This window comes from Penicillium hispanicum (genome assembly GCF_028827665.1).
Source record: "Penicillium hispanicum strain IBT 35686 chromosome Unknown utg000006l_segment0_segment0, whole genome shotgun sequence".
In the NCBI taxonomy this organism is placed as follows: domain Eukaryota; kingdom Fungi; phylum Ascomycota; class Eurotiomycetes; order Eurotiales; family Aspergillaceae; genus Penicillium; species Penicillium hispanicum.
In genome coordinates this window covers 669,213-693,500 of record NW_026623198.1, presented here as the reverse complement: position 1 = coordinate 693,500, position 24,288 = coordinate 669,213, and the positions used below count along the sequence as shown (strand labels likewise).

Genomic DNA, 24,288 nt, shown 5'->3' with positions numbered 1-24,288 from the left:
TCCATCTTCTTGGACTCCGCTCGTCGACGTCATACCGTGTGTTCCGTAGTAAACAAGTAACTGGTTAACTATGTACTTAGGTAGTTAACTACATAACTAACTAGTTACCTCGCTGACTACAGTACATAGTTAGCGCCAACTATCTCAAGACGAACCCTGCTAGTACAGTGACTAGTGCTGAGAATACATTCGTCGAGATGGACGGATGATTTCCTGCTCATATTTTCAAGAATTACTGGCGCCATTATCCTAACCTTTTTACTGCCAGCTTGGAAAGCTGGAATGAGCTTGTGTATTTCGATCAATACCACCAATCGTGACCTTGATTCATCCTGCGACTCTGCTGTTCAACTATCGGGGTTCTAATGTATGGGTAACTACTATATACGGCCGTAGACCCCACTTAGCCCGAGCAATGACGCGACTTTCTGTACCGATAGGACTCAAGAACATGGTTTTTTATGCCTCATATTGATCTCAGCCAACTTAATGAAAACAAAGTCATTTGCTTTGCCATCCATGACTATGTTGGAGTGTATGTAAAGAAAATGCACGGGTGAACCAAATATCCGATCCGAGCTGTACGGAAACCCGCCGTCGCGATTCCAAAAAGGGAAACCCGCGTCGCGTCCTTACACCGTGACAATCTCATCTCTCACCACCAGGCCGAATGGCTCCGAATCCACGATGAGTGAGGAGTGCGCCAATCCACTTCTGCTTGGGTGGATCAAGGAATGGCTTGATCAGGCCCGCGAGCGGAACAGCAAGGGCGTGACTGTGTTCGTATCAACTGTGTACTTGGCTCCACCCTCATGTTTCTGACTCCATCACAGCTACAAGAAGGCTTATGAGTCGATGAAAGCATGCCCCTTGGTTTTTGATCATCCCTCACAAGCCCAGCAACTAAATGGGCTGGGCCCCAAGCTTTGCGACCGCCTGACGGAGAAACTCAAGGCTTACTGCGAAGAAAATGGGCTTCCTATGCCCGAGCCCCCTGGTCAAGGTTTGTGATGTCTGGTTTCTTGCGGCTTCCTGTCTGAACACTGATGGAGAATCTCAGGGAACAAAAGGACATCTGACACAGGTGTCGCCGTCCAACCGGCCAAAAAGCCTCGGAAGGCCAAGCCTTACGTCCCTGCCCTGCGCTCCGGTGCCTATGCGCTCCTCCTCGGCTTGGCCTCGCTGGGCGAGCATGCCACCCAGGGCATGACAAAGGCCCACTTGATTGAAGTGGCACAGCCATTCTGCGACAGTTCATTCACGGCTCCCACTGACCCAACCAAATTCTACACTGCATGGAATTCCATGAAAACCTTGATACAGAAAGACCTCGTCTACGAACATGGACGACCTCTCAGGAAGTATGCACTCTCTGAAGACGGCTGGGAGGTTGCCAAACGTGTTCAGAAGACGCTGCCGGGCTCTGGCGAGAATATCGCCGCCTTTGCGAGTGGCGATTCCCAAAACCAGTCCTCACGACCAGCTCCTGCCCATCAAGCCGACGTTGAAATTGATGATGATCCGGCGATACCTCCATCATTAAACAGCCTGCTGGGCCAATCTGCTAGCACGGAAGGACCTACAGAGCCTTTGGCTCTCCCCCAAGGAAGCTTCACCATTCAATTGGTGCTCGATACCCGAGAAGTGCGCACCTCCACGGATCGGGATTACATCGCGAACGAACTCATCAAACAAGGCATCACCCCGCAGGTGCGCGCATTAGAACTCGGCGACGCAATGTGGGTGGCTAAATGTCGAGACCCGACTTTTCTCTCCCGCCACGGCGAGGAAAGCGACGAGGTGATGCTAGACTGGATTGTTGAACGAAAGCGCCTCGACGACCTCATCGGGTCGATCAAAGACGGCCGCTTCCACGAACAGAAATTCCGTCTCCGTCGCTCTGGCATTAAGCATGTCATCTACCTGATCGAGGAGTTCTCAGTCACACATCCGGACGCCGGGAATGGCAGTGCGCTCAAGTACCAGGAGATGGTTGCTTCGGCCATTGCATCCACGCAGGTGGTCAATGGGTATTTTATCAAAAAAACGCGCAACCTCGACGACTCGATTCGGTATCTGGCGCGCATGACGCTTCTTCTCCGCAAGATGTACGGCGTCCAGGACCCGACCGATCAACCGAGCGCCGGCCAGGCTGGTAGCTCTGCTTCCCCGTCTAAGGTTGCGCTCATTCCCAGCCGTCGCCTCTCTTCCACGCAGTCCTACTTGACGCTCTTGGAGAGCTATCGCGCGGCAAATCCTCCCGTGACGTACGGCGTCACATTCTCGACTTTCTCAGCTCTCACGTCCAAATCCGACGTCCTCTCTCTTCGGGACGTCTTCTTGAAAATGCTCATGTGCACCCGTGGGGTGACTGGTGAAAAAGCTCTCGAAATCCAGCGACGATGGCAGACTCCGCGAGAACTCGTTGATGCATACATGGCTTTGGAGCCCAAGGACCGAGAAACAATGATTTCAGATAGATTACAGTCGCTGGTCGGGCGAAAGAAGATCGCCAAAGCCTTGAGTAAGAAGATTGCCGAGGTATGGGGCGAAGGAGGGTGATTGAGGATGCTCTAGCGTTAAGCCTACTTTAAAGCATTGAAGTTTGCAATAAATAAACTCGAATTCAACTCTATGAAATGGATATAAACACGGGGTATATAAACGTGATCTGAATGGTACGTCTACCTTATTTCTTCGATCTGAACACCTTCTTGACGGTCGCTATATCAACCCTCAGAGCCAGACTACTCGTTATAACGGAAATGCTGCTCAGTGCCATCGCCAGCGCAGCCCACACCGGGCTGAGCCTCCAGTGCTCGTTAACTGTGACGGATTCTCCACCGACGACCTTCTGGTGGTGCCCGCTGACAATCGGGTAGAAGACACCAGCGGCGACAGGGACAAGACACATGTTGTAGATCACGGCCCATCCAAAGTTCATCCGAACACGATTGAAGACACGGCGACTGAGGAGAACAAGTTGAAGAATTGTGCTCAGATCCGAGTTCAGGAGGATGAAGCTGGCAGAATTGATTGCCACATCGGAGCCAGATGCCATGGCGATACTGACATCCGCAGCGGCGAGAGCGGGGGAGTCGTTGACGCCATCGCCGACGAAGGCGACGATAGGGCGCGATGTCTTGCTGTCTTGCTGGTCGCTCGTTCCGGGCTTGGGGTTGGGTGTATTTCCACGAGCCTCCTGCACCTGGCGCACAAAGCTGGCCTTGTCTGCGGGGAGAACGTTGGCCATGACGTTGGATCGCGGAATACCGAGCATCTCTGCGACGGCATGTGCGGTTGTCTGGTTGTCTCCTGTGCACATGTATACATCGACGTGTCGTTTCTGGAGCTGAGAAATGACTTCAACAGCCTCTGGTCGGATTGTGTCGGAAGTTGCGAAGACGATCACTGGGAGGAATGGGATCTGTTCAGAAGTCTCCGGTTCAATGCGGCGCAGAGAGAGAATGGCGGTGGATTTGCCTGTTGACTGGAACTTGGAGAGAAGGTTGGAGACAAAGTAGGTATCTGCTCCGGAGGGTAGGATGGTGTGTAGCAGGCGCTCGTTGCCAATGGCAGCTTCATATTGTTGCTCAGACTTCTCGTCGGACACAGTGAAAGTTCCTTTCATACCATGTCCACTAATTTCGTGAATATCAGAAGAGACGACAGTGGCCCCTGACTGCGTTTCGCAGAAGGCTGAGATTGCTTGAGCGATCGGATGGTTGCTGCTCTCTTCTAGTTTTCGAGCCAGGGCCCATGCAACTTTGAGGAGTTCATCATCCTTCGCTAGAGCTTCATGGTCAGAGACCTTGAGGCTACCGCCCTCAGTCAACGTACCAGTCTTGTCAAAAACAATGGCGTCGAGACGACTGGCCTCTTGAAAGGCTTCGCCGCCACCTTTGACCAAGATTCCATGCTTCGCAGCGAGGCCACCGCCGACGAATAGAGCAGTAGGAGCGGCAAGTGCTAATCCACAAGGACAAGCTACAACAAACACTGCGATGGCAAACTCCAAGCTCCAGAAAGTCCAACCACCTTGGGCGACATCGAGGTAGTCGTTAGGAAGCACGCCGGAGTGACCAAGAGCAAGCCAGAGGACGAACGTGACAACGGCAATCAGAGTGATCACGGGAACAAAGTGAGACGTTAGAAGGTCGGCAATTCTCTCGAGAGGTGCCCGTTTACTCTGGCCTTCGCGGACCACTGCAATGATCCGATCAAGCATGGACGAGCCTCCGAGTTTAGTTATTTTGATCCGTACTGGCTGGCCCGCATTGACAGAGCCAGTATAGACTTGATCACCCACAGTCTTCTTGACAGGACGAGATTCTCCAGTCAAAGAGCTCTCATCGAACTGGTAAGAGCCTTCGCCGACCACAATGCCGTCGGCAGGAGGTGAGGCACCGTGAGGGATTTGAACTGTATCACCAACCTCTAGGAGGTCAACGCCAACGCGAGATATTGACTCCGACGTAAGAGTCTCCGACCCATCTGCAGATGGTTGACTTCCAACTAGCAATGCTTCGGAGGGGCGTAGCTTTCCAAGTGATGAGACCGCATCTCCAGTTTTAGCTTTGCTGTAGGCCTCCAGGAACCGGCCAGCCAGAATGAAAAGAGTCAAGAACACCACGGAGTCGAAGTAAGTGGTTGAATGTGCGCTTGACTTGGTGCCCACAACAGCATCAACAATGAGGACAGCTAGCGATGAGAAATAGGCCACAGCCGTCCCAGCTGAGATCAGGAGATTCATGCTCCCAAATCGGTAAAACCTCCGTAGAATGGGCACTCTGCTCCGTGGACGCCACAAAGCATGTATTTCCTTTATGGCCCGCGTATGGAATACATCAGTGCCATAGAACATGACAGGAGTCGACATGATAAAGAGAGCCCATTCTTCCCGCGTCACGCTTCCCCGCCACATTGTTTGTTCTAGGTACCGCCGGGTTGAATTTTGAGACGACACGAGAGACATAAAGACAATGCCGATCAGGAAGGTTGGGATGGTCGCAGCAAACACAAAGACCAGGCGGGTCAACAGTCTGCGTCGCTCATGAAGCTGCATCGCACGGGAGCGGTCCTCTATGCTGGGAGGGTGGTAGATGCTGGCATTGAAAGCATTGTTGGCTTCGTTGATCGTCGCGAGTATGGAACGGACCGTCAAAGAGGGCGGCTCGGGCGTGTATGTAATCCTCAAGATAGGGTTCTTCTCGGAGAGTCTCTCTTCTAATGTCACACCCGGAAACGATTCCAAGCAGCCGAGGACCTTCTCAGGACAGTGGTGACAAAACATTCCATCCACACGGATTGAAATGGTTCGCGCTTGGGCGGGGCCTGCTGTATCTTGGCTATCGGAAATGGGGTTGACGCTGTTGACCGAGGCGTCATAACCCAAATCCTCGATCTTTTCCACGATTTGATCCAAGTTCTCTTCACCCTCAAATTCTACCTTGCCGCTGTGAGACAGTAGGTTGACAGAAACGTTTTTGACGAAAGGAAGCTCTTCCAATCCTCGCGTTACAAATCCCACGCAGGAGCCGCATGTCATTCCAGTAATTGCAATCTCACAGACAAAGCCTGATGAGGTATGCTCAGCGCCAGGAGGGTGGGACACCGGCGTCACTTCATCGAGAAAGGCTTCAAATCCAATATCTTCGATTTGCTCAGTAACCAGGTCGACATTATCCCGGGTGCCAGTGTATACCAGGGTTGCACTGTTCGTGAGAAGATTGACTGTGACTTCCTTGACAAAGTCAAGCTCCTGCACTGCAGCAGTGACAGTATTGACACATGAGGCGCAACTCATACCCGCGATGCTAATTCGCGCATTGAATTCATCCGCCGGTGATGCTGGGGGCAACTCGGGAGTCTCCCTTATCTTAGGAGGAACTTGCAGCGACCCAAATTCGTTGGATCCCACCCGAGTTTCACTCGTTGTGCCTGATGGCGAAGGATACTCAGGTAGCTCTGGTGTCGCTTGCAGTGTCTTTTCGCTCCCGGGGGTCTGCCAGACATCGCCTAGCGAGGATTTCTCGGGTAAGGTGCAAGTTTCAGTCCGAGACGAATGACAAGAAAGCCTGTCAGCTTCTTCCTTCTTGCACGCATCACAATTGGCAATATGTCGTTTCTCTTGACTTGAGTGCAATCGTTCTTTGATATTGGACGAAATACTGGAATACGATGCACGAGGTGTGGAAAACAGCGTCGACCCGCGAGAATTCCAAGCAGTCGTATCGAGCTCGGAAATAACCGTCCCGCGGTCATCGTACGTCGTGACATGGTGCACCTCGAAGGCGGCATGAATCAGAGCAGCAACGAGGTCTGCTGGCTGGGCTGCGGTGCCATGACTGACGCGCACCTCGTGGGTCAAGATCGATACGTCGATATCTTCGACAGTTGGGATTTCGGAAAGAACCTCGGTGATGTAGGCCACACATGACGCGCAATGGACATTGCTCACCCAGAATAGACTTGTTCTGGCATCTTGCTCTGAATCATGCCCCTGCAGTCTTGGGGTTCGCGGTGGAGTTTTCATCCCGGGAGACATGATCGACAGGGCCGTACGAAGCCTTCAGGCTTGTTTCCTCTCCGGCGAAGAGATCAACCTTGTAGGAAGTATCCTTTGGGTTGGTAGGATTTGATCGGTCAAAAGCAGAGAGTATGTACGATCTGTGAAATGTGCAGAGCGAGACGACTGAGTATAAAAACCCCTGGGAGTACCGCGCGGGTAGCAGGGAGATTGATAAGAGCGAATCGCCACAACGCACACGGCAGCCACGAGAGCAGATATTACATCATAAAGAAACAAGACTCCATGGTCACAAGACGAATGAGATATTTCAGCTGCATGCTATCAAGAAAGAGAAAAAGAAAAGCATGGAAGTGGGTGGTCGACGAGCGAATGGTGGCCATGCGCCATTTGTGCGCGATTGCTGGTCCGAGAGACCCAACGCACAAATACCGCAGCCGCATCAGCATTCCAGCCTTCGATAGCCATGGCCTTCGTGCAGTATGCCACTAAGCTCGATTCCGGCCGCCAGGAATGAACCACAATGGCCTTGAGAGTTGAGAAGGTGGCCACAGTGCTGCGCCCTATACCTGCAAATGCATACTACAGGGCGTGCTGCAGTCGCTATCGCGATCTTCATTGACGTTCGGAGCGCGGAGACCGAAGCGGTCGGTGAAAGGCCGAGACTGGTGCCTGAGTGCCTTGTTGCCTTAGTACCTGGGCATGAGTCAAAGCTACCATTTTAGGACTAATACGGGTGATCAATTGGTCACGTGTATGGATGGTCCAGACTAGATCCAACTGGAACACTTGAGGAATTCGCTACTAAGTATGAGAAGCTCAGGATCATTGCATATGACTCAGTCCCTGGGATCCTCTATACTCCTATATCGCTTTGTGCAAAATTTCCGCTGCCGACGAATGAGTTGGAACCTTCACTTGCCCGAGTTGAACGCGCGCTGGAAGTGGAGCACGTGACCTCACCACTGAGCCACGGGAACCCTCGGGCGCGGCGCATCAAAAAAACTTCACTGCGCTGTTCGCCCCCACCATTCAGACACTCTTATCACTTATCTTTTTTTTCATTCTGTTGACCTTGAGATCAAGGGACTTGCTCTGCCGAGTCAAGGCAGTGAATTGCATGCCCAGAGACGACTGGGCCTGCTAATCGTGTGCCCCAGACCTTTCTCAACTCCCTCCGTTCTTATCCGCAACACTCCCCTTCCTCCTCTCGGTCCTTATCGCAACGTCAATGCGCGACATGCCCGCGCCCTCGATCTAGCTTGACGAGCATCCATACAATTGCTCCTTTCATCTGAGCACGGTCAGGTCTCTCGAGACCCTAAGGTTCTCGGTCTGATCGCCTGCCTGGCAACGTCCTCCCACTCGCTACTCCCCACTTCCACTTCCCACCATGTCGGCCTCGAAGTCCGGCCCGACGCGCATCTCTGTGACTCCCCGTGGGCCCCGGGCTCCTGTCGGGCGGCTGGCCAGTCTGAAACATCCCACCCCGACTCCTATTAAGCGTCCACAGCCAATTGGACGCCCTCAGGCCCCTCGGCCTACTACTCACCCAAAGACCTCCAACTGTCCTAATCCCGGTTGTCCTGCCCCTCACATTGTCGAGGATGAAGGACAGAAAGTCTGCTCCGGCTGTGGTACTGTTATAAGCGAATCAAACATTGTGTCCGAAGTGACCTTTGGAGAATCATCATCCGGTGCCGCAGTCGTCCAAGGAACATTCGTCGGAGAAGATCAAACCCATGTCCGCAGTTTCGGTCCCGGTTTCCAGCGCGGGGGTGGTATGGAAAGCCGAGAGATGACAGAACAGAATGGTCAGTCATAAACACTCTGATTATGACTCGCAAGTGATTACTGACTGGAGCAGGTAACCGCTATATCAACCAGCTTTCACGCGCGTTGAACATCCCGGAAAGTGCAACGAAGGCTGCTGGTCAGGTCTTCAAGCTCGCTGTTGGACTGAACTTCATCCAAGGTCGCCGGACAAAAACGGTGGCTGCGGTCTGTCTATACATTGCTTGCCGTCGCCAGGATGGTAACACCGTCATGTTGATTGACTTTGCTGATGTGCTAATGGTAAAGTCCCCTTCTTCATTGCGAGACCATCTCGGCTAATCATGTCGCTAGATCAACGTCTTCAAACTTGGTCGAACCTACAAAGCGCTCCTGGATGAGCTCCGACTGGGCGGCAACGTCTTCCTGATGAACCCTATTGACCCCGAAAGTCTTATCTATCGATTTGCCAAACAATTAGAATTCGGACCATCCACAATGCCCGTGGCCGGTGAGGCAGTCCGTATTGTTCAGCGGATGAACCGAGATTGGATGACAACCGGTCGACGCCCGGCTGGTCTTTGTGGTGCGGCGCTGATTCTGGCTGCGCGAATGAACAATTTCCGCCGGACCATTCGTGAGGTAGTTTACGTCGTGAAAGTGACGGAGATTACTATCAGTCATCGTTTGGCCGAATTCGGTGCCACTGAGAGTGGTGACTTGACAGTGGATCAATTCCGCTCAGTGCAGCTGGAGAATGCGCATGATCCTCCCTCCTTCACTCGGGCCCGAGAGGGTCGCAAGCCGAGCCATGTTTCGAAGAAGAGGAAGCTTGGTGAAACAGCAGCAGATATGGAGTATGCCTCCGCGGACGAAAGTGAAGCAGATTTGGCGCAGCCGCGGCGCGTGGATGCCGATGGATTTGCAATTCCTCATCTCCCAATCGACCCTGCCCTCACCGATCCCGCTCATCGACGCAGCTCCATTACCAAAGCCGTGAATGAAGTCCTGGAAGATACCAAACAGGAAATGCTCAACTCGGGAAGTGATCATGCTAAGCCACGGCGACCATCTTATCCTGCACCCTCAGCTGAACAGATTGCGTCTGAAGACGCTCTTGAGGATGAGATGCGTGCTATGTTGGCCAAGGGGTCGAGTATGATCGAAAGCGTTGTCCCCTCGGATTCCAAGCCAAAGGTCTCGGACAGTGTCGACATCGATGAGACCGAATTTGAGGATGATCCCGAAGTGGCCCAGTGCCTCCTCACTCCTGCGGAAGTCGACATCAAGGAGCACATCTGGGTCCATGAAAACAAAGAATACCTTCGCACCCAGCAGGCCAAGGCCCTCAAGCAGGCTCTGGCTGAAGCTACGGCTGGACCCTCTTCTCGCAAGCCTCGCAAGCGCCGCAAGGGCCGAATGGGCGATGTCACCTACCTCGAAGGCGATGGTGAGGATGGAGATGGTCGTAGTTCTCGCGCGTCAACCCCTGCCGAGGCCACGCGCCGGATGCTGGAGCGACGTGGATACAGCAAGAAGATCAACTACTCTCTCCTGGACACATTGTATGGTTCGGAAGAACCACAGGATCCGGAGAAGGCCAAGCAGGAGAGCCGCAGCCGTACCCAGAGCCGCAGTATGAGTGTCGCTTCTCGTCGCAGCACCAGTGTTACCTCGGAAACAGCCTCTCGCCGTGCCGGCCGGCTCAGTTCGGTCGCTGCTGGCAAACGGGCCGCTCGTCAACCATCCGTCTCCGCTCCTCAGCCCACTCCACCTCCGACGGCGTCTCGGGAGCTTGGTACAGGCCCCGAGAACGATGAGCGTGGAGAGGGTCCTGATCCTGATGATATGGAAGACGATGACGAGGATGATGTCCTCGATGACCACGTCGATGAGGCCTTCGCTGGGGACTACGAGGATGATTATGCTGCGGACAGCGACTACGACTATGATGATTGAAGACTGGAGGATTGCGAGGATCTTGGATAATTGCTCCTCTTGGGAACGGATCTTTCCTGGCACCAGTAGCTTGGGCATCACCATACATCTCAGCGTGGAGTTACTCGGTCTGCCATCTTTGCTCTTTGAGACCCCTATGTCATGTACAATTAGCGCAGTTCATTCTGCATTCTACCACTTGGAATGCCAGGGAATCCCCCAAGTATCTTTCCCACATTTGTTCAGCACCTCGACAACCGTCGACTAACTCTCCCCAGCCCTAATAGACGATCCATCTCACCTAGGTCTCAGAGTCTCGCATCGCGCTCGGGCACTCAGCACCAGTGAAAGTGGTAACTGGAAGCGCCGCGGTGCAGTCAATTTTACCCAAAACTACTATTCGCTCCCACGATTCCGTACAGATCCAACAACGCGGAGTACTCACGCTCTGCCGCGGTTCCTCTCCGATGTGATGGAGTTCCTTCCCCGTATTCTCACCCGCAATCCCGTCGAGCTAGTGAATGAGCGTTTCCTTTCTTCGTGTCTGCGACTCGGAGAAGACAATGAACGTCGCCCTCGACCCAGGGACCAGTAGCGGTCTTCGTCGCCCATGCCCAACTTTCGTCCGTCCCGAATGCACATCGCACACTATGTCTCCGTGTTTTACTTGCCAAATCAGGCCTAAAAGCGCTCTCCGATACCGGATCCGTCGACTGCGGCGCGGGACAGCACGTCTCACCAACGGATTAGCTGGGCAGCCACCGGGTTGGCTGAAGATGTCACATCATCCTGTTCTACTCATAGAAAAGACGTGCTTTTTCCCGCCGGAGGAGCGGGTGGCTTGCGCTCTTCTTCATAATTCGAACGATTTTTGGTTGATCTAGGTCTTGCGATGCAGCATGGTGAAGCTCAATCTATATGGCCGAGGCCTGTCGCTTTGGATGGCAATCATGTTTACATGCCAATTGGCGTTTATCTTCTTCGGTGCGTCTTGGCTTTGCTTTGAGTCTGACCCCCGATTCATGCTCACTCAAAACGTACAGGGTACGATCAGGGCGTGTTCTCGGGTATGTGGGCAACGACGACTTTCTCCATGTCGTGCGCTAATCCGAGCGCAGGCATGGGGATTATCGTCTCGATTGACAACCTAAGCTGCTTCGCCGGCACGATCATTTCCTTTATCTCACCGTTTCACACCGACCACAGTTGGAACAAAGACATACCACAACAAAAGTTATCTCCCGCTATCAGTAAAATTCTATACCAGATGTTCGCCGTGGAAGAACGGTATCTAACAAACAGTATACATCTTCTGGAAAGCTCCCCGAGGCAACTCGTCTCCTCCCTTCGCTCTCTCTAACGAAAAAATCAAGGATGGCAGTGTCTAAAACCATCAAAAACATGGAGTAACTGGGAATCGAACCCAGGATCTCATCCATATTACATAGCGTGCGAAGGATGCGCAATACCACTATGCCATTACCCCAAATGGAATAACGTTTTGCCACGTTTTACGTCTCCAGAGTGCATGGCGGAAGTACATATGTAGTGAACAGGTGACAACTCCGGAGCAGATCAATCTTGGAACACTATTTCCTCCATTATTACCAAATTGGAGTAATTGGTGTAGTGGGGGCGTGGGCCATTCATTTCCATTGCGCGTTGTCTCGAAAACCTGATTCTCAATGGGATTGGGACCTGCTCTAGAAGATTTACTCCAATGGACATGACTGAGTCCTGGGGAGAGATGGATCTGAATACCTCGACAGGATCCCCACACATCACCACGCGAAGTCGGCTCAATTGACGTATTTCGTTGTTTCATTGGCATCGTAAATAAATATAAGTAAATCACCACGCAATAAAATAAAAACAGTCAAGATACACAGGAGGAACAGAATCAAAAACTCCACGATTACGACGCCAAACCAAGTCCCCGCCAAAGATCATAGTGAAACACCATACCCACATGCCCACCTGAGGTGAGAACTGGAACGGGCTGCCGTACTGGGTCAGTGAGGCGCAAGTAAGTGTGCGGACGAAACTAAATCCAGTAAACAATCAGAAATTGAAAAAAAAAGACCAGAAAAAAACGAAACGGCGATCGATTGAGCGGCAGTGACGCGAAGTTGGGGGTCGTCGTGATTTGTCGAATGCCGATGGCGATAGCGATAGCGAGTTGCGGCGTTGCGTGTCGGTCTGACTTTTTGGCGCAGAAAGAAGACCGCGAAGGCGAAGAGGCAATTGGCGCTATGAGTCGATTTCCATCCCCATTCCGACGCCTCCGCTCAGTCCCGCTGGGGTGTCGATGCTGGTGGGTGCTTGCAAGTGATTTGATATGGCTTGTTGCAGAAGTGGTACGCCAGAGTCCCCGTTGCTGGTGAAAGGGTTGGCGATGGGTTGATTGGAGCAGCTTGCAGCAGAGAGGGGGCCTGCGCCCTCGAAGACGGGAGGCGTAGTGCGCAGGTTTTGAAGGCAGGATTCCCACGAGGAAGCCACTAACTGGGCCTGAGTGAGGTCTTCGTTGAATAGATAGAAAGCAGGCAAGGGTGCAGAGACAGGAGTCGCAGTAACGAGGTAGGCGTTCAAAGCGCGGCTTTTCATGAGCATCTGCGAGTCGTGCAGATAGGCGGCATACTGGTTATCGATATACTTGGTCCAGCCGCGGACGGCGGGGGCCATGTCATCATCGGTGTCGATCCGCTGCCAGCTGATTCCGAGGAGGCGGGTTGCATCGTCAACGAGAGGCTCGGCGGGGGGCGTCGAACTTCCCTGGAGAGTGCGGTGCTGGTTGTCCATGTCGGGGCCGTTGAGGCGTTGGTGCATCGAGGAAAGCGCAATGTCATCGAGGCCTGGCGCGGAGGTGTCGAGTCGCTGGGACTTGCGACTGAGATCGGCACCATCAGACTGCAGCGCAATCGACCGCGATGAGACGGGGGCCGACGCCGCCTGCTGCGACTCGGCCTTTTCTTCATACCACGTGCCTGTCTGGCTCTCGGCAGAGAGCGCTATGCCCGTGTGCGGGTTGAGCAGGACCATACCCTCACCATAGATGGGCTCCTCCTTAGGCGCGGGAGCAGGCTTGGGATGCGGGGGCACGCTGAGGGCGAAGGCCTCTTCAAAGACAGCCTCGTCACGCGACCTTTTACGAGAGGGCTTGGGAGGAGCTTGTGAGGAAGTGGCGTTGGCTCCCGGGATAGGCTGCGCCGAGCCGCCGCCTGCGAAGACAGATGAGGTACTTCCTGGGTAGCCATGGAAGCTGCCCGGGGTATCCAGCAAGGATTGGGAGGGAAACTGAGCGAAGGCGTGTTCCTGGGGAGGCGAAAGGGTCATGGCAGGACCGTCGGAGAGGCGATTGAGGATCATTGGACACATCGTGACTCGAATAAGGACCGGGTAAACTGTTCTGTCGGGTTAAGTGAGCAGCACACCATAAGCTACAACCACCTATAGATCACAAGCAAAGACGGAGGATAAAGGTGAAAGTATAAGAGAAGAAGGATGAGAGAGGAGGACGATAAGAAGATTTTAGCAGGGGCGCCGGAAGGGCTGAGAAGGTTGGTGGGGAAGATGATTGAGAGAGATAAAAGGGCCGCAGGTGGGAAAAGAGAAGAGAGAGAAGAGAAGAGGGCACAGAACGAAGCGCAGAGGATCTGAGGCGATCGGAGGATCCATCTGCAATGCGGAGGTTACCATACGCATACCGGCCTACGGCGGCAGGGAGGACCATTCCGAGGCAGCCGTGACCATACGCTGACGGCGGAACATTTTGGCCAAATGCGTACGGGTGGATCTGCCCGTTGCTCGCTGGTCTGCGCGAGCTCTGATTGGCCAGGCGCACGCAGCGCGGTTTGGCTGCAGCGGGACTGCCTCAGCTGCGAGCGATTGGCCAATCAGCACAAGGCGTCGCGTCCCATGCAGACCTCAGCCCGCTGGACCTTTCATCGCCCACATGTCCAACTATCGTGTACTGCTGCAAACCAGCAACGCAAATATCTCCCTGAAAAGAAAAATTTCTATTGGAATACTATGATGACAAGAAGAGAAAGAAATATGGGAGAAAAAAAGACACCAGAACAAACATCCAAAGCAATCCGACACCAGAGCTCGTGCAAGTCTAACATCAAATCAATGTTCGTCGAATGAAGGGTAAAATGGAGTACAAGTAAACCACCAGCAACACCGACTTCTGTATACATCACGGGAATGCGGTTGGGAAAGGAACGGATAAGAACATGGGGAGCCCTCCGTTTTCCATCACACCGACGAGGGCTCCGAGAACGCAAAAGGACCGGCCACTAGCGGGATTTCCTGCATGTCGCCGCGGCCGGTGTTGAGATTGGAGAATAAGGGGGGGAGAACAAGAAAATTTGGGAGAGGATGCGATACACTCTCCATTCCGTAGCGGTCATTCAACTGCACCTCCCATCCAAGCTAAGCCTTTTACTTGAAACCCGAGCGGTCGCTAGTCAAATTTGGGGGAGTTTTGAATCAGTGCAGTGCAACCGGCAGCAAGCACCTTTTGGAGTCCGGTTAAAGACCGATTTCACTGTGAACTCGGTATTTAAGCGTTACCCACAGCAGCGCCGCCGAGCATACCCTTCATCCGGCCGACCGACTCGGGAGCGTAGCTGGGGGCCATCGAGCCAATAAAGAGGAAGAAGATCAGAGCTGCAGCGCCGAAGATGACAAACTTGCGCTGGGCGGGGCGAGCGTTGCCGTACTCGGTCCACGCGCGGTTGGCCTGGCCGGTGTACTCGCGGATCTTGTCACCACCGAGCTTGTAGTAGACAAGACCAATGAGAGCAAGGGAGTAACCGAAGAACTGGAGGCCGGAAACCGGGGTGTTCCACAGCATCATGGAGGCGGCCACGAGCAGGATATCCTTCAGGACACCGCACAGGGTCATCACCAGGGACGAGGTCTTGCCGATCAGGAAGACGACGGAGACGTTCAGCAAGAAGGCAACCATGGCGTTGGCGATGAGAACCCAGACACCGACATTGTAGATGTGGTCCATGGTCACGCGGGGGACTTCGAGGAACAGAGCGACGGAGCCGTTCATCACTGCACAGACGGGAGCGAAGTAGTACAGGGAGACCATGGGGTCCATCTTGAACTCGGCGGAGCTGAGCAAGCGCTGCACCATGACCAGGCGGGTGGCCTCGAAGACAATACCACCGAGCTGGAACAGGAAGCCCACCAGGACAAACTTGATCTCACCAAAGGAGGCAATGACAACACCAATCACGATGACCGAGACGTTGGTAAGGGTCTTGAAGTTGACGGGGGCCATGCCCATACCCCAGGTAGCCAGAAGGACAGCGACCGGAGTGGTAGCCTGCAGTATACTTCGTTAGCCGGAGCTCCAGGTCCTTCTCCACGGCGCGGTTCATCCTTGCAACATACCTTCAACATCTGGATAAAGGCAACACTCAAATAGAGGTAGGTCATGTTTCCGCAGATCAAGCTCAGACTGAACATGAGACCAATGGGAACAATCGCGCGAAGGTAGACACGACCGGTCATCTTGACGCTCTTACGGCCATCAAGCAGGTTGGTGGTGCGGGCAAGAATCTGGGTCATAACAGTAGCGAAGGTCAAGTGCCATGTGGTGAGGATGATCGCTGCAAACTTGTCAGACACGGCGCAAAAAGCTTCCGGGATGGGTTCTCAAGGCATACGGAATCCTAATTAAACGGGGTTGGTTAGCAAGCTCTTATGTTCGCCAGGATCGAGGAGTGGAGATGGACTCACGGAAGTTGGCATAGTCGAGGAGGTGCTTGTTGAACAGAATCACACTGGAACTCAGAGTGATCCAGACGCTGACCGGGAAATTAGTCCGCCATCCCGTCGCTGCACCGGGCAGTGGAATAGTTCCCGAAACTCACCTCACATAGACCGCGGGGTGAAGAGCAGCCTTAGGGGCTTCCTGCTTCTCTGAGGCCGGGTTGACGGTAGGCAGGGTCTGCTCGCGCACGACCTCGCCGGAGGTGCGGACCTTCTCGCCGTCGGAGCTCATGGTGAACGCTCGAGTTTGGTCGGAGATAAAACGTCGGAATTCGAAGGGCCGCGGGCGCGAGAGGCTTCCTTGGCTAAACGCGGAGGAAGCCACGGGGGGTAGAATGGTGAAGGCGAAGAAATCACAAGAGACGCAGCAACACTGCGGCGAGTTGCGCGGTTAATGAGAGTGTGATTGGAGTTGGACCCAAAAAAGACCGAACGAGCGTGGGGGGAGGAAGATGAAGAAATAATGATGGAAAGTTGAAGGGATGGAATGGAGTATACGTACGGGGTTAGTAGTAGGCTTAGGCTTGCTTCGGGGGGCCTTTCTTTTTGGACACTGGTCTCTGGCACCGCAAAACCTCGATTCTGATGGACCAGGGAAGGGAAATGACGGCTCTGTTTAATTGTCAAATAGAAGGATCGGGGCGAATCGACGCTGCAAACAGAGCTGAAACGAAAAAAGGGCGGTTTCAGACAGAATAAATTACGTTTCCCAGTCCGGGACGGTTCCAAACGGCGGCTGCTCAGGACACCTGTACTCTGCATCGTAGTGAGCGGCCGACCCCAGGTGGTTTTACCAGTACCTGTACGGCCCATCACCATACCCGCTCGTGACGACCACCCCGATATTTTTGGACTGCGGCTCGCCATCGTTCCAATTACCGTTTCTACCGTTGGTCGAGTATTCTACTTTTGTCTCCTCTTTCCTATCACCACTCACGAGCCCGCCTCGAAGGCTTGTCTGCGAATACCTCCTCTCCCTTGTCACACCCTAATCCGGGTCTTTCTCAGAGGATGTAACCGTCCACCCTCTCCTGTTGTTACCACGCAGGTTTGAGATAGAAACCAGCCTCGTCACAACGCAGATCCAAATTAATCCACTGTTGACAGAGACGGCATTACGCAAGCAGCTCTTAGCCCTGGCCCACAGACCCGCGTTCAGCGACCCTCGGGGCGTTTGGGTCCCTTACGGGTGGGGAATGCGGCGATCGACCGTGCGAGGCTGTGTTCTCGCGCCATCTCTGTCCAGGGACTGGTCGGCCCATTCACCGTCACAAGAACAGGGGGGGCCGGATGCGATGCACTTGGGGCGCTGCGGCCCGGCTAGTATACGAAGGACTGCGCGCTCCGTACGGAGGACCCCCGGGGACGTATAGGGACGCGTCCTATGGCATCGCACTAACACCCGAATAGATGAGTGGCCGTGGCGTGCTAGGGGCGGGATGCGGTTGACGATTAACAGCAATAAGCAAGCACTGGTGCATGTTGAAGCTTTTTTTCTTGGCCCAACCTCCATGACCCTCCATCCGTTCCATCTATCCGAGTCAAGATGACCGGGCAGGTACAATATTAATTGTTAGTTCGAAAAGTTCGGGCATCGGCTGTCGATCCGTGAAATCGGGGATCTTCTCGCCGTGTTGCTGGATTGAGAAGGGATAATCAGTGGACCCTCGCCTGTGCGCTCACCTGTCCTGTATGTACCCTGAACCCTGAAGAGACGGAGACGGAGATGATCGTCTGCGGATGACCATCCGTTCAGGGATAGGTGTTTTTTTTTTGTCTTTTCTTTTCGCACAGGATGAGTCGTGTTGTGCGGGTGTGGAACTGAGTAGGGAGTAACATATATCTATGGAAAGTAGTACGATATAAGTAATATAAGTAATACAAAACTTGGATATAGTCTATTTCGTGCTCCGTCTTGAAATTCCACTGTCGGACCCTGGCCTTGCAAGCTGTCCTTGATCATCTACAGTAGATAATCTAGACAAGTCCTGCCAATCTTAAATGCTCTACACTACAATTTACGCAGATTATTCCCACTCATTGCTGGACTCGGCCCAATGCCATTGAGCTGGTTGCCATATTGGACCAGTCTTTGCATGGGAATCTCAGAATAATATCCGATATTATGTTCCAATACGCCACTAAACCACCGGCCATGATCATCACCCATCATCTGTAGAATAATCATTATTTCAATAATAATCGAACCGGCGCAGACAAGCAACGTGCCGGTCGACATCGGTGGCGTCCTCTAGCCCCTTCTCTTCCGGATCGGGAATCGTTCCCCTTTTGGCCTCCCCTTTCTCCTGACTTTGCCCCTTTCTCCCATTGCGAATAAAGATGCTCCGAGATGGGGGATGATAACAGCATTCCTGATCCGTGCAGGAACCCTGAAACCCGCCAACCACCTCGACATGTACCCCCGCGAGTTGCATTCAGTCCCTGATCGCGATAAGCCTAGACCAATAACGGCCTTCCACGGGTTGCGATAGATTCGATAGTTTAAAAAACAGGGTCCAGAGAGCGGCGTAGGCGCAGCAAATAGGCGTGGGCCAATGGCCTCGACAGCAGCAGCAGCTCCCATGAATTGGTGCGTATACGTGTTCTCTCTCTGTCTCCTAAAAACCCGAACCACGGTGGTGACGGGGCGACGATGACTGGGGCTGGATCGGTCTCGACGTGGAGATTATTCTTCTTAGTCCCCCATCGTCCATAGCAAATTAAAATTGACACTAAGAAGGCGCGTGAAATTACCCACGGCCAACCTGAAACCGCACGCAGCAACCCACACACACAACTGTCCCCCCCCCCCCCCCCCCCACTCCTCTCCGTAAAACTGCCGGCTCCGTCTGTCCTCTACCCACGGTACCTGAGCTCTCCCACTTTCCCTCCTCAACCTTCTTATTATTCCCCCATCTGCACCCATTGTCCTGCAGTTCTTCTGCTGCTCGATTCTTTCATGCTGAACATCGCTCGCAAGACCTTCAAACGCGTGCCCAGCTTCCAGGACCTCTTACAAGGCAGGATGACCCACCCCGACATGTAAGGATACACTGCTGCTCCAGCGCTGCAACTGAGACTGACATTGCTCGCAGTTCCGTAGACGTCCTCGTCATTGGTGCTGGCCCAACTGGTTTGGGTGCGGCCAAGCGTTTGAACCAGATCGTAAGTCTTGTCCAGCAATTGCAGCAACTCGGTAGTGGTGGTGGCCGAGCGGGAGAAAAAAAAGGGGGAGGGGGGTTGATGGAGGGGTAGTGGAAAAGGCTCACAACTGACTCAATTGTTCACAGAATGGCCCCTCTTGGTTGATTATCGACTCCAACGAGATTCCCGGTGGTCTTGCTTCCACCGATGTGACCCCTGAAGGCTTCGTACGTTTCGCCCTTGGAACCCCCGCTGATGCTTCATCCGGAGATGCGGCAAGACCAGTAAACTGACGCCTGCATGACAGTTGTACGACGTCGGTGGCCACGTTATCTTCTCCCACTACAAGTACTTCGACGACTGCATCGACGAGGCGCTCCCCAAGGATGAGGACTGGTACACCCACGAGCGTATCTCCTACGTTCGCTGCCAGAACGAATGGGTCCCCTACCCCTTCCAGAACAACATCTCCATGCTGCCCAAGGAGGAGCAGGTCAAGTGCATTGATGGCATGATCGACGCTGCCATGGAGGCTCGCGTGGCCAACACCAAGCCCAAGGACTTCGACGAGTGGATTGTTCGCATGATGGGTACCGGTATTGCCGACCTGTTCATGCGCCCCTACAACTACAAGGTCTGGGCTGTCCCCACTACCAAGGTAAGACAACGAACCCCCTTTCGCCCTCGCCATTGAAGAAACCTCTCTGACGAGACCTCAGATGCAATGCGCTTGGCTTGGTGAGCGTGTCGCTGCCCCTAACCTCAAGGCCGTGACTACCAATGTGATCCTGAACAAGACTGCCGGTAACTGGGGTCCTAACGCGACCTTCCGCTTCCCAGCCCGCGATGGTACCGGTGGTATCTGGATTGCCGTGGCCAACACCATCCCCAAGGAGAACACCCGCTTCGGCGAGAAGGGCAAGGTCAGCAAGGTCAACGCCAACAACAAGACTGTTACCCTGGCCGACGGCACCACCATTGGCTACCAGAAGCTGGTCTCCACCATGGCTGTCGACTTCCTGGCTGAGGCCATGGGCGACACCGAGCTGATGCCCCTCACCAAGCAGCTCTTCTACTCCTCCACACACGTTATTGGTGTTGGTATTCGTGGCTCCCGCCCCGACCGCATCGGTGACAAGTGCTGGCTGTACTTCCCCGAGGACAACTGCCCCTTCTACCGTGCCACCATCTTCTCCAACTACTCCCCCTACAACCAGCCCGACGCCTCAAAGAAGCTGCCCACTCTCCAGCTCGCCGATGGCTCCAAGGCTACCAGCACTGAGGCCAAGGAGGGTCCCTACTGGTCCATCATGCTGGAGGTTTCTGAGTCTTCCATGAAGCCCGTCAACAACGACACTCTTCTGGCCGATTCCATCCAGGGTCTGGTCAACACCGAGATGCTCCAGCCCGGTGATGAGATCGTCTCGACCTACCACCGCCGGTTCGACCACGGTTACCCCACCCCCAGTCTGGAGCGTGAGGGTGCCCTGACCCAGATTCTGCCTAAGCTGCAGGAGAAGGGCATCTGGTCGCGTGGCCGCTTCGGCAGCTGGCGCTATGAGGTCGGCAACCAGGACCACTCCTTCATGCTGGGTGTGGAGGCTGTCGACAATATCGTCAACGGTGCCGTCGAGCTGACCCTCAACTACCCCGACTTTGTCAACGGCCGCCGAAACACTGAGCGTCGTCTGGTCGACGGTGCCCAGATTTTCGCCAAGAAGGCCCAGCAGTAGATAATGTTCTTTTGACGTTCTTAATCCCCTTCCCGCCTTCTCTCTTGTAATGCCTCTACCATTCGGGGCGCATTCTTTTTCTTTTTCTTTTTCTTTTTTTTTAACTCGATACAATTGCACGAAGTCTTGTCGTCACGGGAAAAATATACACGCGAAGGGAGCATCTGAAGCGGCATCTGGGAGACGATCTTTGTTGGCGTTTCATGTGAAATCAATTCCCATCCTATTTACCCTTCTATCTATTATACTTGGTCCTCCTTGTCCTAGAGCTGGTTTTGACTGTGGCTTCTTTCTTTCGATCGATACACAATTTCCTTTTAGACTGGCTTGGCTTGGTGACGGCTTATTCTTCTCTAATCCGACTGTTGTTGACGAAACCATGTTGTCCAGGTTATTCTAAATGTAAGATAAGCATGCCTTACCAGCCAAACCAACACTGCTTCGATCCGTGCAACATTCCTCAACTCGTAATACGTGTGAGTAGTATGAATAATGCATGTCTCTTCCGTCCACGCGTATATCCCGACCATCTCGCAGCGCCAAGTATCCTTTCCTCAACACCTCGGGTCCTCTTCCACTCGCCTCCCAAACCCCAGTCGCCACCCGCCGATCTGCACTGCCAATCCTTTGGCCAGAACCATCCAACGCTTCCAGGAGGTGGCACTCGCAGAACGAACCAAGCAAAGCACAGAACCAACCCCCGAACCCCCACAAGGCCACCCGACTCGCCGACCCCTGGCCAACCAACGAACCGAAAAACGGGCAGAGGAAATAGGAACCCGCTATCGAATCAACAGCCTCGACTCGACCACACCAGACACCAGTGTGGTCCAGCATGACCAGCAAATCTGGTTCTGGCGCTGAAGTGGCGTTGCGAGTGGACCCCGCGAACCACGCAATGCAGCGCAGCGCCCTCGCTGCGGGCGAGACGTGACTGAAATAAGATTAACCTTGCAATTCCCTCATGCGGGCGGTCCACCTGCGTGTGCTATCAATAGTAACAGAGGCGTATTTGCGTGTGTTCTAGAAACGTGTCGGTTCCCTTCCTGGCATCTATCTGGGTCGGCGGGGAATGGTGTGCTGCTTCTCCGGAAAGATGGACTTTGAAACGGTCTTGGGACGGAATACTACACTAACTCGAGTATATTAGTCTCTGTGGACACTTCCTGGAGACGTGCCCGGTGTCTTGGGTGGCATTTCGAGGATGATTATTCTGAGCTGCTGGCTAGTGCCTTGTTTCCTGGGCGAGGCCTGGCGGTTTACGCTTGGTCTATTAGACATAGGTGAGATCTTGGAGTTGGATATGTAGTCGTTGCAAGCGATGTTAAACTGGCTTGTAGATTTAGAATTAGAGCTGCCAGTATAAGCATAGATCATGACCACAGTATTCATTCCTTTCTGCTATGACGCCAGGTGCTAAGGTGGTCCGCTCTTGACGGCGTCTTCTTTCCCTCTTCATGTTTTCCCCTTTGGTTCCTTCTTGGCTCTGGAGGATCGGACATATATAGATCACTGATGGGTATTCTCAGAGTCGCTCTATATAATATTAGTGCAAAATCCAGAGTTGCTAGAATAGTCTCTATCCCGGTCTGACTCGTCAATGTCTTCAGGTGCCCTTTATATAGATTGATAAGATCACATTAAATAAATTAAGCCTATTCAATTGGGCCTGCTCGACTATCCACAGTGTACTACTGCAGTAAATTGCCTCTAGGTCTTCCAAGGTTCCCTCTAAAGCTTCGACTTTGGTACTAGGCATACCCTAAGCAATAGCCTGTTAGCTAGAGTATCACCCCCCGAAGAGAGACGAACTCGGGTTGGTGAAATTCCGTATCTGTCGGAGGGATATTGAATGAACTAATTGATGAGGCTACCAAAGAGCCCGGATTTATCTCCGTCGCCCATCTATTGGACTATCCCGGTTTCGGATGGTAGTGTCGACATTAAGACCGGTAACTCCGCATGTAGGGTTATCACCGACTTGGGCATCACGAACTGACTTGTGGATGTGTAGTCAATATGATTTTATGTATAAATTGACTGAACCCGACTTGTATTCGGGTTATCGGATTTTGACAACGCTCGCATCCTCTATCCGCTCCCTGGGAAGCATGGCTGTGAAATACGCAACGGATCAACCCGGGGGGTTCACCAATCGCATTGAGAAAGTGGCCATTGTTGGTGTAGGACATCCACCTATTAGAATCGGCATTCGACAGAATCTAACATGTACAGGCTGGCGGTCAAGTGGGGAGTCATCTGGCAACCCAGATTCTGAAGACGGGCAAGCATGTCCTGAGCCATCCAACGCGCCGAGAGCACCAGCAAGCTCCCCGACGGCATCAACGTCATCCGCGTCGACTACAGCGGCGAAGACGACAGCGCGCTCGTCGAGGCCCTCAAGGGCCAGCAAGTGCTGATCGTCACCATGGCCATCCCCGCTCAGATGGTCGCCATCCCCAAGCTGGTGAACGCCGCCGCCAAAGCCGGCGTCCCCTACATCATGCCCAACTGGTTCGGACACGACGCGGCCAACGACAAGCTGTGCGAGGACAGCATGCTCAAGACCAACCGCGACAAGATCAACCAGCAGATCGCGAGCCTCGGCGTCAGCACCCCGCTGCTGCTGGTGTGCAACTTCTGGTACGAGTTCAGTCTGGCGATCGCTACGGCTTCGACTTCCAGAAGCGCACCCTGACCTGGCTCGATGACGGAGACGTCGCCCTCAAAACGAGTACCTGGCCGCAGTGTGGCCGCGCCATTGCCGGTCTGCTCAGTCTGAAGGAGCTGCCGGACGACGAGTCGGATACGTCGCCCACGCTGTCGCGATTCGCGGATCGACCCGTCTACATCTCCAGCTTCCGCGTCACGCAGCGCGATATGTTTGAGAGCGTGAAGCGTGTCACTGGCACGACCGATGCGTACTGGACGATTACCCGGGATTCTTCTGCCAAGCGCTGGGAGGAGGGCTTCGCCGCTGTGAAGCAGGGCAACTTTGGCGCGTTTACCAAGATGCTGTATAGTCGGATGTTCTTTCCCTCTGCGGATGGGGATTATCAGTCTCGAAGGGAGCTTGACAATGAGGCGCTTGGTTTGCCTGTGGAGGATTTCGATGCGGCTACCGCTGTTGCGGTGCAGATGGGCGAGAAGGGTGAAGTAGCTCATTCGCATTAGATCGACCCTAGGGATTATTTATGAATTGAAAGATAGAGTGGTGACTTTGATCCGCTAAATTGGATATAGAGTTCAACTCATGAGTTTTCAAGTCTCGTGTAGTCTTTCAACAAGCATGGCCTTGGTCTTGTCAATTTCCAGATATACAATTGTTTTCTAAGAACATTTTATCCGAAATGGACTGAGATTGGCATGAAATGAAAACTG

At 53.5% G+C, this 24,288-nt stretch overlaps 8 protein-coding genes across 8 annotated transcripts; 5 read left to right on the top strand and 3 right to left on the bottom strand.

Annotated features, from left to right (window-relative positions):
• Positions 1-687: 687 nt before the first annotated feature.
• N7459_006623 (crossover junction endonuclease MUS81) lies at positions 688-2,562 on the top strand (the record flags this gene model as incomplete). The annotated part of the gene is made up of 3 exons (XM_056945791.1): positions 688-779; positions 834-1,003; positions 1,061-2,562. 3 exons carry the CDS (start codon positions 688-690, stop codon positions 2,560-2,562), a joined length of 1,764 nt encoding a protein of 587 aa, XP_056797790.1.
• A 127-nt stretch (positions 2,563-2,689) lies between these two features.
• On the bottom strand, positions 2,690-6,547 carry N7459_006622 (putative copper resistance-associated P-type ATPase; the record flags this gene model as incomplete). Its single annotated transcript, XM_056945790.1, has 1 exon — positions 2,690-6,547. One exon carries the CDS (start codon positions 6,545-6,547, stop codon positions 2,690-2,692), a length of 3,858 nt encoding a protein of 1,285 aa, XP_056797789.1.
• A 1,375-nt stretch (positions 6,548-7,922) lies between these two features.
• N7459_006621 (transcription factor TFIIIB subunit BRF1) lies at positions 7,923-10,261 on the top strand (the record flags this gene model as incomplete). The annotated part of the gene is made up of 3 exons (XM_056945789.1): positions 7,923-8,343; positions 8,397-8,605; positions 8,657-10,261. 3 exons carry the CDS (start codon positions 7,923-7,925, stop codon positions 10,259-10,261), a joined length of 2,235 nt encoding a protein of 744 aa, XP_056797788.1.
• A 2,229-nt stretch (positions 10,262-12,490) lies between these two features.
• N7459_006620 (uncharacterized protein) lies at positions 12,491-13,615 on the bottom strand (the record flags this gene model as incomplete). The annotated part of the gene is made up of 1 exon (XM_056945788.1): positions 12,491-13,615. One exon carries the CDS (start codon positions 13,613-13,615, stop codon positions 12,491-12,493), a length of 1,125 nt encoding a protein of 374 aa, XP_056797787.1.
• Positions 13,616-14,804: 1,189 nt separating this feature from the next.
• On the bottom strand, positions 14,805-16,262 carry glfB (uncharacterized protein; the record flags this gene model as incomplete). The annotated part of the gene is made up of 5 exons (XM_056945787.1): positions 14,805-15,581; positions 15,650-15,867; positions 15,925-15,930; positions 15,998-16,065; positions 16,132-16,262. 5 exons carry the CDS (start codon positions 16,260-16,262, stop codon positions 14,805-14,807), a joined length of 1,200 nt encoding a protein of 399 aa, XP_056797786.1.
• Positions 16,263-18,989: 2,727 nt separating this feature from the next.
• Positions 18,990-20,907, top strand: N7459_006618 (protoporphyrinogen/coproporphyrinogen oxidase; the record flags this gene model as incomplete). The annotated part of the gene is made up of 5 exons (XM_056945786.1): positions 18,990-19,072; positions 19,126-19,195; positions 19,321-19,401; positions 19,482-19,832; positions 19,894-20,907. The coding sequence occupies 5 exons, from the start codon at positions 18,990-18,992 to the stop codon at positions 20,905-20,907; spliced, it is 1,599 nt and encodes a 532-aa protein (XP_056797785.1).
• Positions 20,908-21,399: 492 nt separating this feature from the next.
• On the top strand, positions 21,400-21,771 carry N7459_006617 (uncharacterized protein; the record flags this gene model as incomplete). Its single annotated transcript, XM_056945785.1, has 1 exon — positions 21,400-21,771. The coding sequence occupies one exon, from the start codon at positions 21,400-21,402 to the stop codon at positions 21,769-21,771; it is 372 nt and encodes a 123-aa protein (XP_056797784.1).
• A 1,247-nt stretch (positions 21,772-23,018) lies between these two features.
• Positions 23,019-24,081, top strand: N7459_006616 (NAD(P)-binding protein; the record flags this gene model as incomplete). Its single annotated transcript, XM_056945784.1, has 4 exons — positions 23,019-23,090; positions 23,143-23,149; positions 23,208-23,536; positions 23,593-24,081. The coding sequence occupies 4 exons, from the start codon at positions 23,019-23,021 to the stop codon at positions 24,079-24,081; spliced, it is 897 nt and encodes a 298-aa protein (XP_056797783.1).
• Positions 24,082-24,288: the final 207 nt, after the last annotated feature.